The 12313-nt window shown below is 37.4% G+C and overlaps 1 protein-coding gene across 30 annotated transcripts in view; it reads right to left on the reverse strand.

Annotated features, from left to right (window-relative positions):
* DLG1 (discs large MAGUK scaffold protein 1) overlaps positions 1-12313 on the reverse strand; it is a 163555-nt gene that overhangs the window by 41197 nt on the left and 110045 nt on the right. For all 30 annotated transcript variants that reach the window (XR_009961730.1, XM_062603358.1, XM_062603369.1 and 27 more), the window contains 4 exons: positions 10957-11101; positions 4963-5089; positions 2700-2856; positions 1460-1562 (listed from right to left, as the gene is read on the reverse strand). Coding sequence is in view for 29 of the 30 variants with exons in the window: in XM_062603358.1 (XP_062459342.1) it covers positions 1460-1562; positions 2700-2856; positions 4963-5089; positions 10957-11101 (532 nt within the window). In the remaining variant the exon portion in view is untranslated. The remainder of the gene's footprint in view (positions 1-1459; positions 1563-2699; positions 2857-4962; positions 5090-10956; positions 11102-12313) is intronic.

The following is a 12313-nucleotide window of genomic DNA, read 5'->3' on the forward strand; positions in this document are numbered from 1 at the left end:
AAGAATGCCCTCCCTGAACAAAAAAGTGGCCAGATGCTCAGAAGGCCAGGTCATAGGCAAATAAAAGCACAAGTTTTACTTCTCACTAAGGTGAGGGATCCCTGCACAAGAAGCAAGGTGTAATGATTTGACCTACATGTTACAACACTAAAGAGCTAAGCAGAGGACAGGCCAAGTGTATCAACAGAAATATCTGACAATTCTGATACAAAGCCAAAGCAAATACTCCAGAAATAATGCCAGTCTTACCATTCTTTCTAAAAGAAAGTCTCAGAGTGAGCACTCGTAGAAAATGAATCCCGGAACAAGAGCAATCTACAGATTCAACATGTGAACAGGATGCACACCCTCAAGACAATAGATATCAAGCAACATGGCTGGCTGCGGGAACTGACCATGAACCAGACACAAAGGAAGCAGCTGGCCTAAGTCAGTGAAGATGTATGATATTGATGCAAGTGGGTAGGGAGAAGAGGGGAATGTGAAAGTTGATGTTTCAAAGACTTGGAGAGGAAAGGACAGAAGAAACAGAAGAGAAGAAATAAAGAATGAAGAACAAGTGCACTGTAGTCAACTACCTAACAATTTCAATTAAATTCAGCAGTCCTGCTCAGTGTCCAATCCTGATAAACACGCTTACTCCTTACCAGTACTGTTAAACAAAAGGTTTAAGCAGACACGTCACTGCAAGGAAGATTTAGTGATGGGCCATTCATTTTAGCAAAATCAGTGAAGCTGTTGATCATCACAGCTCATAATAAGACATCAAAAATATTATATAAACAATAATATATTGGTTTACAGACTCAAGGCGAGCACATGATTTTAGGCTACTGAATTTTAAAAATTTCAAAGGCGCTGTAGAAATACAAGAGGACAAACAGGTGTATTGTGATGATGTAGTTTTACTTAGTTTCTGCAGAACACACAAGTATGGTTAATCAGCATCAGCTGCAGTCTAATCTGGACAGAAGAAATCGCTGGATAAACAGAAATACAAGCTCAATATTAAAACAGAAGAATGAAAACCTGACAGTCTCCTTAGATCACCTAATTCAACTCAACAGAGAAGGAATGAGTCTTTTATCCTTCTACCCCTAAGGAAAATAAAGGTTGAAGGCAATTATGAAAAACAGAAGTAACAATGTGGTATTTCTACTAAGTTCTGGATTTACTAGCCTAATTTTCATGTTATGACAGTGTTAACATTTACTGAAGAAATCAAAATGCTGAACACCATTAGAGCAAGAAATGTATCGTGTTGCACTAACACTTGCACATGTTCCTACCTGGTTGCTTGCAATTACGCTAACACGTATGTGTCCATCTCCTGCATTATTTGTTTCTTCTCTCCCCGAAAGAGGCTTTAGGTGGGGTGAGAGGACAGCTTATCTTTTAAAGAGATTATCTTTTGCGTTTCAAATTGCAGAAGTGAACTTGAACATAAGGCAACACTTACCTTCTGGACGGTACTGAGCTACAATTGTTACTGCTTGGCCTGCATTCTTCAGGGCTGCTGCTGCCTGTTCATGTGTTGCTGCTTTTAGATCTACTCCATTTACCTACAGGTAACACAATAAAGCTCTTTATCAAAGTAATAATTTCTGTTTATCATCACAGAACAGACTCATGAATAAAAAACAAACAACTGGATGCAAACTAGTTTCATGCCATGTGAGTTTTCCCTGTTTCCAATATTACTGATCCTTACTGAAATGAAAAGTCAATAAATCCATTCTCACATATACCCATCTGTTAAGAAATACTGTAACTGAAATAGCATATAACTTAATGCAATTGTATTTGCTAGGCCAATTTTCTTCTTGTTTAAGACCCTTTTCTTTCTTTTAAAGGAGACACAGCGAAAGTTACTTGTGATGGCAAAAAGGTGAGGTGAACAGGGCTTCAGTGATCTCTTTAGTCAAAAAGTGTGCCTACAGACCACTGTGTTTAACATCCAGTGGCAGACCACGCCCTCCATGGTGTGGAGATCTAGTTTTGTTTTCAATGCAGCACATTTAAAAATAGCATCAGAAAAAAAAGATGATGTGTGTCACACTTTAGACCAAAAGCATTTTTCATAGTTCAAACTAAAATAATACCAGCATTTTAGTAACAGCAGAGCCAAAATTTGAGAGGAAAAAAAAAAATCCTCCTAAATAACTATCAAATTACAATGCAGTTGTCCAAAGAAATTATTCTCCATGAATTAAGTAATTTCAAAAACACACTGGCAAAATCTTTACAACCTTCAGTGCCAATACAGAAAAAAGCCCTTAGGCAGGTATGAGATGGATCTATTTAAGACTAACGGGAAGTCTGGCAGTTACTCCAAGAAGCACCCAATTTTAGACACTACTGCAAAGTGTCTCCAATCTCAGTAGAAGGCTTATTTCTGAAGCCCACATTATTTGAATTTAGATACACACACACCTCAGCTACAGACATACAGATACATTAATGTCTTCACTGAATAGCATCACTGAGTATCTACAAAAATGCTATTTTAATCGGGTTACAGATGAGAAACTGAGGCAGTCTAAAGCCCTCAGATACTTTGGAAGTACACTGGCATCTGTTCCATTTTCTCAAATTTAGCTCAGTTAATGGCATTCTTTGAATATAAATAATTAAATGGCATTAATAACCAGGGAGGAGAAAACTTTTATTGTTTAAATAAAAGAAGCAAGGAATCCTACAGAAATTATACGATCTCCTTTCCTAAGCTCTCCACTCAGGTCAGCTGGCCCTCCCGCAAGGATGAAAGAGATGAAAATTCCTTCTCCATCTTCTCCTCCAACAATGTTGAAACCAAGACCTGTTGATCCTCGATGCAGGACAACCTTTCTAGGCTCCCTGAATGAAAGAAAGGAATACAAGATCTTAGGCACTAGTATGAATAAAAGTAAAATAAACAATTAGAAAATAAATTTTTTTTGAGAGAAGTAGTTTTGAAAATTTAGGTATCAAAAATTACACATTTCTTAAAACAACAATGTCATGTGTCCCACACCTCCTTACCCAGTCCTGCCCACCAAAGCTTAGACTCCCAAATAATAGGTTCTATTATTTGTACACTTTCAATTCTGTTTCTAGATGCAACACAAAATCCCCTCCCTGTTGTTAGGCGAACTGAACAACCCATAAGTATGTATGTAGTCTAAATTCCTGTTATGCTACAATCCTATTCTGCACCAAATGTCACTACCGAACACTTTTCATATTGTTCAAGAGCCTCAATATAGCTCACAGTCTTACTCTAATGGCAATAGCATGCAACAAAATACTATTTTCCCTTTCTGTAACTCAAAGAACGAATTCCAATGGAAACACCAATAATTAAAAATACATCTTTACTGCTTTAATCTGACTCCAGCTGGTCAAGCAATAAATAGCAAAGACCAATTCAAGAAGTATGCATAAGCCCTTCAGGGTGGGGAGCAGAATTTATGGCATTCTGAAATATATTTGCAATTTATTTGCAGAAACTGCAACTGAAAGTTAAATCTAAACCAAAGTGTTGCATTCTTTTCATAGGATCCCCTCCTGACTAGGATGAGGAGAGAATAAATACTGATCCAATTAAGATAAGGCCAGTCAACTTCTAATGCAAAAATGCTCCTTCCAAAAATCTACTAACCTGCTACTTGACCCAATACAAGAAAAGCATAAATAAATGATTTCAGAAATAGACATCTCTAATATAGTAGAGCAACCTTGCACTGCATTTGAAAAATCACTAGAGAGCACTGACGAGCAATTAATGGACATTCTTAAGTATTTGGAGATGTTAATTATTAATTTATAGGATAAACTAAGTAGCTGCATTTTTCCAAACCAACCATCACCTAATCCAATCTTTAAAAATCACTCCATTTATGCACTAGCTCTTAAATCAACTTTCAAACTCTTAAATTTCACCCTCTATTAACTATTACATTCATTTTTCAGAGTGCTATTACATTACAAATAAACACTGAAAACTTCTGTATATTGCTCTGGATCACACTAACACATTAATAAAAATGCTGCAGTTGGAGAACATGCTGTGTCTTTTAAAATACTACTCTCAATTTCTAACCCTCTTTTGAGAATGGAGGGGGTGGAAGAGGGACAGGGAACAAGAAAATCCCCTAAGGCTTTCTCTGAATAGCTCTTGTATTTCAGTAGAAATCTAAAAATTTTCTCTTACAGCAAGTTTAAACAAAAGCTATAAACCCGCAAGCTCAGCAATGCTGTCAGCAGGACAGAATCACTTTGGTTTGTATGTCCACCTAACCCTAAAAATAACTACAAAGACATACCCTACCTTCCAATACAACAAAATTCATTCTCCAATTTATACGCTTAGGTTTCAGTTCTGGGTAGAGTCTGCCTCAGAAAGTGCGTGACATTATCGCTATCAGATGACAATGTGACACAGAATTCAGCAACAACATACTGAAAATGCAGTGAAACATCCCTATATATTTGCATAACAGATGGGTAACAGAATTAGAAGAGCTTCCCTTTATCAGGGATGATGAACAAAGGATTAATGAAATCTACTAAATTAGTGAAGGAATGAATGGAGCTGTTAATGGGAAAGGATTAAGAGCTCTCTAGCCTTTCTGGATTAACTAATGCATCAAAACAACTTGGGGTGGGGGCACAAGAGAAAAGAAAAAAAAACATTGCTGTCTTTAAAATAAGAAATAACCTCTAGTCTGCTCATACTACCATCCTAAAATGCTCAGTCAACTCTTGGAGCACTTTGGTAGGGCATTCTGATGTTAATACTATTCCTAGAGTGATATGTTTATACACGTATATCTAGTTTTCTCCTTACAAGAACATTTACAAGTGTTAAGAAACTAACGTTTATTCCTTGAAATACAGTATTCAGTAGTATTTTACCAACAAACACATCTTACGAGTTTCCAAAGTAAACTAATTTGACATGTAGCTTTGGTTATTCCTTACCTGGTAATCTCATCATCTCCAAGCATTCCCTTGGGAATCGGTGAGTATCGCCCTGGTGATGCTGGAGGCAGAGACTGTCCCAGGTAGGCAGATGGAGTGATATGGTTGTCCACTGGCTGAGAATAAGCTTCCAAGATGGGTAAAAATAAAGTAAGCATTAAAACAAGGAAAAGGATCTGGAGGAACTGAAACAAGGTATTATAAGGAGTGACCTCTCCTAAAAACAAAATATAACAGTCCAAATGACATAGTATAAATACAGTTCTAAAATACTGTCTCACATCTACATACTTCCCAGTCTCCTCATCCTATGCCAGTAAAGAAATTTTTCAGTCCATGTCTCAAAAACCTTTTCTTAGGATAAGACACTGTGGATAGCTGAAGTCCATGAGGACAGTCTGGAGATTTATCTGTTTTTAAAGTTGACTTTAATTTGTCTGAAGTCAATTAAGAATTTTGGTTTCTTAAAACAACTATGTTGGACCACCAGTGAAAAAACACAACATTTTAATGTTATATGTCTTTCGAATTGTCAAGCTGTCTACCTACTGCATTCCTTAACGTGGAGCATATTGGCATCTCCATAATTCTCTAGGCCATTCTGATTAACAGGTCTGAACAGGGAGCGATGTTACATTTCTCAGACATTAAACATAACCATCTTTAATAGCACAGGTGCTGATTGTGATGCTAGCATGTGCTCAGCCAACAGCACACATCAGGAGACCAAGGTAGGATTATTCCACCTCCTACTCCTCAAGGTAAGAGGCATCAATTTACCGAGAGGAATAAACCACATAGTGCAAAAAATTTCAACTGTACTGGCAAGAGTCACTTGCATTACTTACAGATTCATTGATTAAAACTAGAAAGGAGTATTAAAAGGATTTTGTCTAACCTCTTGCACAAGAGGGGACAAATCTAGTGCATGAAGTGTGTATGTTTATTTGAACCACGCAACTCATACTAGAAAGTTTTAGCATCTTCATGATTTAAATTGATGGAAAATATCTTACAATTCCAGGAGAGCTGTTCTAATAAATAATTAAGAGGGTGCGTTATATTTTCAAGTTGAATACATCAATTTTTAGTGTCCATTTACCAGGCGTAGTCATACCCACTGTCTCCTATTACGCAGGATATTCTACAATTGAAAAATCTTTTTCCTGGTGTAGGTGCTTCAAGCTGTGCGGCTTAAACATGGAGAGTGGGGACGCTTCACAGACTGAACGTTATTAAAGTTGCAGGTCTCTTTTCTCTTATTCACTTGCTATATCTGATACGGTGATGGACCTTTGAGGATTTACACTAAACCCAAGGCATTTTAACTGAACTGACATGATACAGACTGCAAAAGCGATGTGTATATTTTCCTTTTCTTTTTTTTAGATCACTGACAGATCACATCTGGGTCATGTACACATTTCATCAAGACTATTTTTATATAACAGGTTTGCTAAATAGCAAGTTTTCAAACTATCTAATCTGCACTGAATTGATTCTGTATTATTCTAGATTTCTAGTAAATCACAGAATCATGGAATTGTTTGGGTTGGAAAGGACCTTCAACATCCATCATCTAGTTCCAACCCCCTTGACATGGGCATGGACACCTCACACTTAACCAGGTTGCTCAAGGCCCTTCCCAACCTGGCCTTGAACACTGCCAGGGATGGAGCATTCACTACTCTTTCAGGCAGCCTGTTCCAGTGCCTCACTACCCTCACCGTAAAGAACTTCTTCCTTACAACAAACCTGAATTTCCCTTAAGTTTTAATCCATTACCCCTTGTCCTATTGCTACAGTCCCTAATGAATAGTCTCTCCCCAGCATCCTTATAGCCCCCCTTCAGATACTGGAAGGCTGCTATGAGGTCTCCATGGAGCCTTCTCTTCTCCAGGCTGAACAGCCCCAACTTTCTCAGCCTGTCCTCATACGGAAGGTGCTCCAGCCCCCTTACTATCCTCATGGTCCTCCTCGGGACTTCCTCCAACAGTTCCATGTCCTTCTTACTTCGGGAACACCCAAACTGCAAATCTGTGTGCAGTAAATTCCATACATGGAGTATTACATCAACACTGTCTTACCCTTGAGCAACAGTCTAATGCAAGAGGTCAGAGCCAGATAGGGAACCACCTACAGCAACTTAATGCCTGACATATAATATCTGGTATCATATCTGATTAGCCAGATTGCTTCTCATTCTTTACAGCTTTGTCACAGTATCTGAGTTCCTTCAGCTTTCTAGACTCTGTTTCGTCATGCATTAAAATCCTCTATTAACAGCTTAGATAGTTTAAAAGCACTAGACGATAAAGTAAGTGTTCTATTCAGATACACCAGCCCTCAGTAAGTTGCATGCTCTGGTCTGGGATGGTGCAGAGCTTTTGGAAATTGCTACTCTGAATTCACATGCGGTTTCTGCAAAATTCAGAATCTGAGCGCAAAGAGGTGGCCTTGTCCCCTTCTACAACACAGACAAAAGGAAGCTTCCTCAAGTCAACTTCATGAGGTCTACAGCAAAGAACAATAATTCACAGAATCACAGAATACCAGATTTGAAGGGATCTCAAGGATCATCTGGTCCAACCTTTCTATGCAAAGCGTGACGTAGACTAGATGTCCCAAACACGTGTCAGCCAAATCTTAAGATGTCCAGTGTCAGGGAATCCAGCACTTCCCTGGGGAGATTATTCCAATGACTGATTGTTCTCATTGTGGAAATTCTTCCTCCTGTGTCCAGTCAGAATGTTCCCAGTAGTAACATGCCCATTACCTCTCCTCTTTTCCATGTGACTCCTTGTAAAAAGTGAGTCTCCATCCTTTTTGTAGCCACCTTTTACTGAAACATGTAAGGTCTTCCCTGAGCCTTCATCTCTCAAGGCTGAAAAAACCCAGTTCTCTCAGCCCGTCCTCAGAGGCCAGGCTTTCCAGTCCTTGGATCATCTCTGTGGCACTTCTCTGGACCCTCTGCAGCCTTTTTAGCAGTTTTAGCACTGCTTTTGCTAAAACCAAGTGATCAACAACAGCATTAATATTAGACAAGTCCCTGATTATTAGGAGTTGTTCAAGACAGATGACTCCTAAAACCATTTTGTAAGAACAGATGCAACACATGTACACTGCATCTGCATTCTTCTGCTCCCTGCAAAGATTCAAAGAATATAGATGCTACTACTTAATTCTTTCTGTCTGCCCCAGCACAATAGTTTCTATTCACAAATGTGTAACAGATTTGAATAGCTTAAAGTCGATTTCAAAACCCAGTTTTTTAGCCACACTGGAGTTTTGGCTACAGATTTTCACAGCAGTTACCAAATCATATGGCAATCCTTACTTTTCAATTAAAAAACATGTATTTTAATACAACAGTGTATTTCCATGTCATTCTACCTACATTTTGCTTAAAGCAAGTGATACTTTAAAAATGACCACTGTAGATGCAGTTATTTAATTTTTCCTCAGAAAATTTTACAGCTAAAGCACAAAAAATGGAATGCAGACTTCATGAAATCTTTTCCAATCAGTCAAAAACGGGTTTTGATTTAAAAAACCTAAACAACTGTAGCACAGTATAACAGCTCTTTGCATTCTGTTAATGTACTATATCATCTTATTTCATGAAATGAATTTCCAATTGCTTTTAACAAATCAGTGACAGCTATAATGATGCATATTTTATAGGAAGTAATTAGATTTTTCGTAACATTCTATGTTCATTGACTTAGTACTCATCTGATTGTTTTTAAGGTTCCTAAAGCTTTTCACTCCATCATGTTTAGAAAATACATACCACCTTACCCCATCACACATTCTTATTTTTGATATTTTGTATCTTTTCCCCATGTAACTAAAACTGTGCTATCAAGCAATTTAACAGTTTATTACTTCAGACCACTGGACTGCTATATGTCAGCACTGGCTACCGTCATTTATAAAGTTCCACATAAGCTGCTTGCTTAGGAAAGTCAGGTCCTTTCTCAAGGCTGATATTCTCAACACTATCAAAGCAAACCTACAAGGCATAAAAAGGCTCTGTATGGAGTTTCTGGGGAAAAAGAAACAACAGCTCCTGTGCCGTTCCTAAACTATTTTAGCTGGAAATTATACCCAAAAAATATTCTTGAGGAATGTGACAGAAATAATAGGCAAGCCATCACTTTCTGAATACTAAATCAGACCTAAACTTACACTTCCAAGTAAATATTATTACTGATGTAACTGATACAGGAACTGTGTTTTGAATGAACAAAAAATTACACACATAAAATGAACTTGCTTTGACAGGAAAAGTCAAAGACTCTCATGAGGAAATTGTATTTCCAAATCCACCCCCTCTCCCTTGCCATAACAGTTCTACACAGAAAGGATGATTTCCTATTATTTCCCTATTATCTGCAAACTGAGAACACCCATCACACCTGTAATCTCAAAAATAGGAAATATAATTAAAACTTTGTTGTCATTTACTGTTATTACATATTCTTCTCTTCCTTTATTTATGCCATTTACAGAATGGTAAGACATTTATGTCTCTAGTGAGTAAACTGATTATCCTCTACCTTGCGGTATTTTATTTCCCAATGCAGGATGGATATACTGTATCAATGCACAGAGACACAAAGGAAAAATACTTCAAAATTCCCTAGAAGTTGAACTTGTATCATTAATAATGTCTTCAAAGGCAGCCTGTATACGAAGCAAATCCTCTGTCTCTTGAACTGTGTAGATGCTTTCCTGACTGATAGTCTAGAGTACGCACTACACTGCACTATACAGGTAATGGGGTTTTTAAATAGCAAGTTCTAGACCTTTTTAGTAATATTTCAGCTGAATAACCATTTATACTAACAAGCTACTGGAATTTTTTTTCCAAGATCCACTGACTGGCCAACATTTTTATAAGTATTACTGATGCAATTTACATTCCCTACTGACACAGGACTTTACTACAGAAGACTAAGAGCTATGATTATCCAACACTTTTGGTTGTTTACATACTGGTTCAGATTATATCACTGGCTTTTTAGTCCAAAAGTGTTATTTTGTTCAAATTAAGTAACAGTTGGAACAGATGAGTGCTACACACCAATTACTCATATCTAACAGCAGGAAACAAACAAAAAAATCCCTAGAATAACTCTCCCCCAGAACCATTTTATGTGATAAGTAAAAGGTCATTCAGAAAAGTCCACCTTTTCAGTCTTACATGATCCTCATCCCTTTCTCCAAACATGAAATGGTAATATTCCTCTTGAAGAAAGAGTACATTAAATTCAATTTTATTCTTTACACTGTAGTTCAACCCTTAATTTTCCAGATTCAGACATCTGACTTCAAAAAGATTCCTGTAAGTAGTACCCTTATGCAGACAAGAAATCCTTGGAACTATTTTCAATACAGCATTCACTGATTTTCCCTTCGAATTATCAACACATATGTCAAAACTGAAGTAAGATTTTAAGTTAACATGGAATCTCACAACATCTGCAGACAGGCATCAGAGGTCAAGACCTCCCCCTTCCTCCCGGTCCAGTTTATTCAAGTAAGTGCAGCTCATGAAAAAGCAAGAAAATGGGGAGGGAGGGGGGGAAGTCAGAACATCACTAACCTCTACTTGAAACAGTATTGTCTTTTGCTCAGTACACACGACACTGAACATCTATGCAGCGCACTGTTTGTTACTCTTCACAGCCTCCGGGATAATGAGACACATGTTCTCCTTGTACTATCGGCAAGTGATCAGAAACACTGAGACACTAGGACTAGGCCACTAGTCATGGAAACGCACTGAGCCCCACTGCTGCTGTCTTTTCAGTACATAAATTATGTTATTCTATTCAGCATACAATTCTCCTGACTAATCAACTTTCTTGTATTAGATGTTTTCACTGCATAATTTTAAAAAACTTTAAACTGTTAAAATACTAAAAATGAGTATGTTAAAGCCTTCAAGGAAAAAATAATTAAATCACAAAGATAAGCTTGACTTACAGTTCGTGATGTCAGGAGGGGCATAACTGTCATTCATGAACATGCTGGTGGGTTTTGCAACTTTCAGATAAACAAAGTCAGATGTGTTTTTTAAGGCAGTCACTGCTTCTTCGTGAGTAACTTCTTCTAAGCAAACACTGTTCACCTAAAGAGAAAAAAATAAACCAATTCTCAACATGGAAAAAGGTACATTTTCACAAGACACTCACTGAAAGCTGTTGGAGCACTCTAGTCTGGCTCTGGTCTTTACTAGGATTCATGTGCCACAGACAATTGTTTATATAAAAGTTACATAAGAGATGCTTCATTGTGCTCTGAAATACAAGACAGGCAAGTCTTTACTCGAGAAATTATAATAAACTGTATTGACTGTAACACGGTAAAGGCAGCACACGTCTTTGGAAAACTGATGGGACAAATACGACACTCAAAATGCAGTAAGTATGCACAATCACAGCACTGACACAATATGCTACTGCAAGCATTAAACAGAAAAAGTTATTCTAGTACAAATAAATCCCACATATTCTTGTCATGACATAATTAAGTTCTAGACATTACAATGGGACAACATAATCTTGCAAGAGGTCAAAAGTAAGGTTCAAAACTTAGAGAAGATCCCAAAGTGACTGGTTTCTGTGCCAAGTAATAAGAACTAGTTTAATTTTGCAAGGGAAACTCTATCACTTCAGTTAAAACAAACAAACAAACAAACAATCCTTTAACAATTTCTGTATCATATAAAGCTTTAGCAATTGAGTTGCTGCCCTCTTTTCCATATTCTGAAGAGCGAAGTAACTTCTGCAGCTTGCTCCAGGTAACATGAGAAACAGGGCTTGTCCCTCACTGAATCTGAAGGACCAAAGACACTTGCCTTGGATGACTTCACTTTTTATACTGTGTAAAAACAAATGGGCATTGCCAGCTGTTATTTGTAGGAGGAAAACTCTACTGCTTAAATATATTCTATTTGTACTTTCTAAAAGTTTTCTAAAAAGTTTCTAAAATCCTCTTACTGGTTTATTTTTATTTTTGAACAGCTTTAAATTCCAGCCACTCCTGATGACTGGAAAAGACATTCTGCAGAGCATTGACAATGCAGTACAACTTAAACACACACAGAAAGTTATATTCTGCCAAATGTGGCAGCTTACCTCTACATTAGTGGGCAAAGCTTTGACTAGGTGAAATTCAACTAACCAGAAGATACTATAGATGACATTTTACTCCCTTCTTTCCTAATTTAATGAATTCAGTTATAATAAATTAGGACATCATGTTCGCTATATCAAACTCCACATTGCATATGCTCCTTACATCCCCAAAACAGTATTTCATATTGCTATAAAGCTACTTT

Source organism: Pezoporus occidentalis, unplaced genomic scaffold, assembly GCF_034315485.1.
Source record: "Pezoporus occidentalis ecotype Australia unplaced genomic scaffold, CSIRO_AGI_Poc_V1 ctg8, whole genome shotgun sequence".
NCBI lineage: Eukaryota > Metazoa > Chordata > Aves > Psittaciformes > Psittacidae > Pezoporus > Pezoporus occidentalis.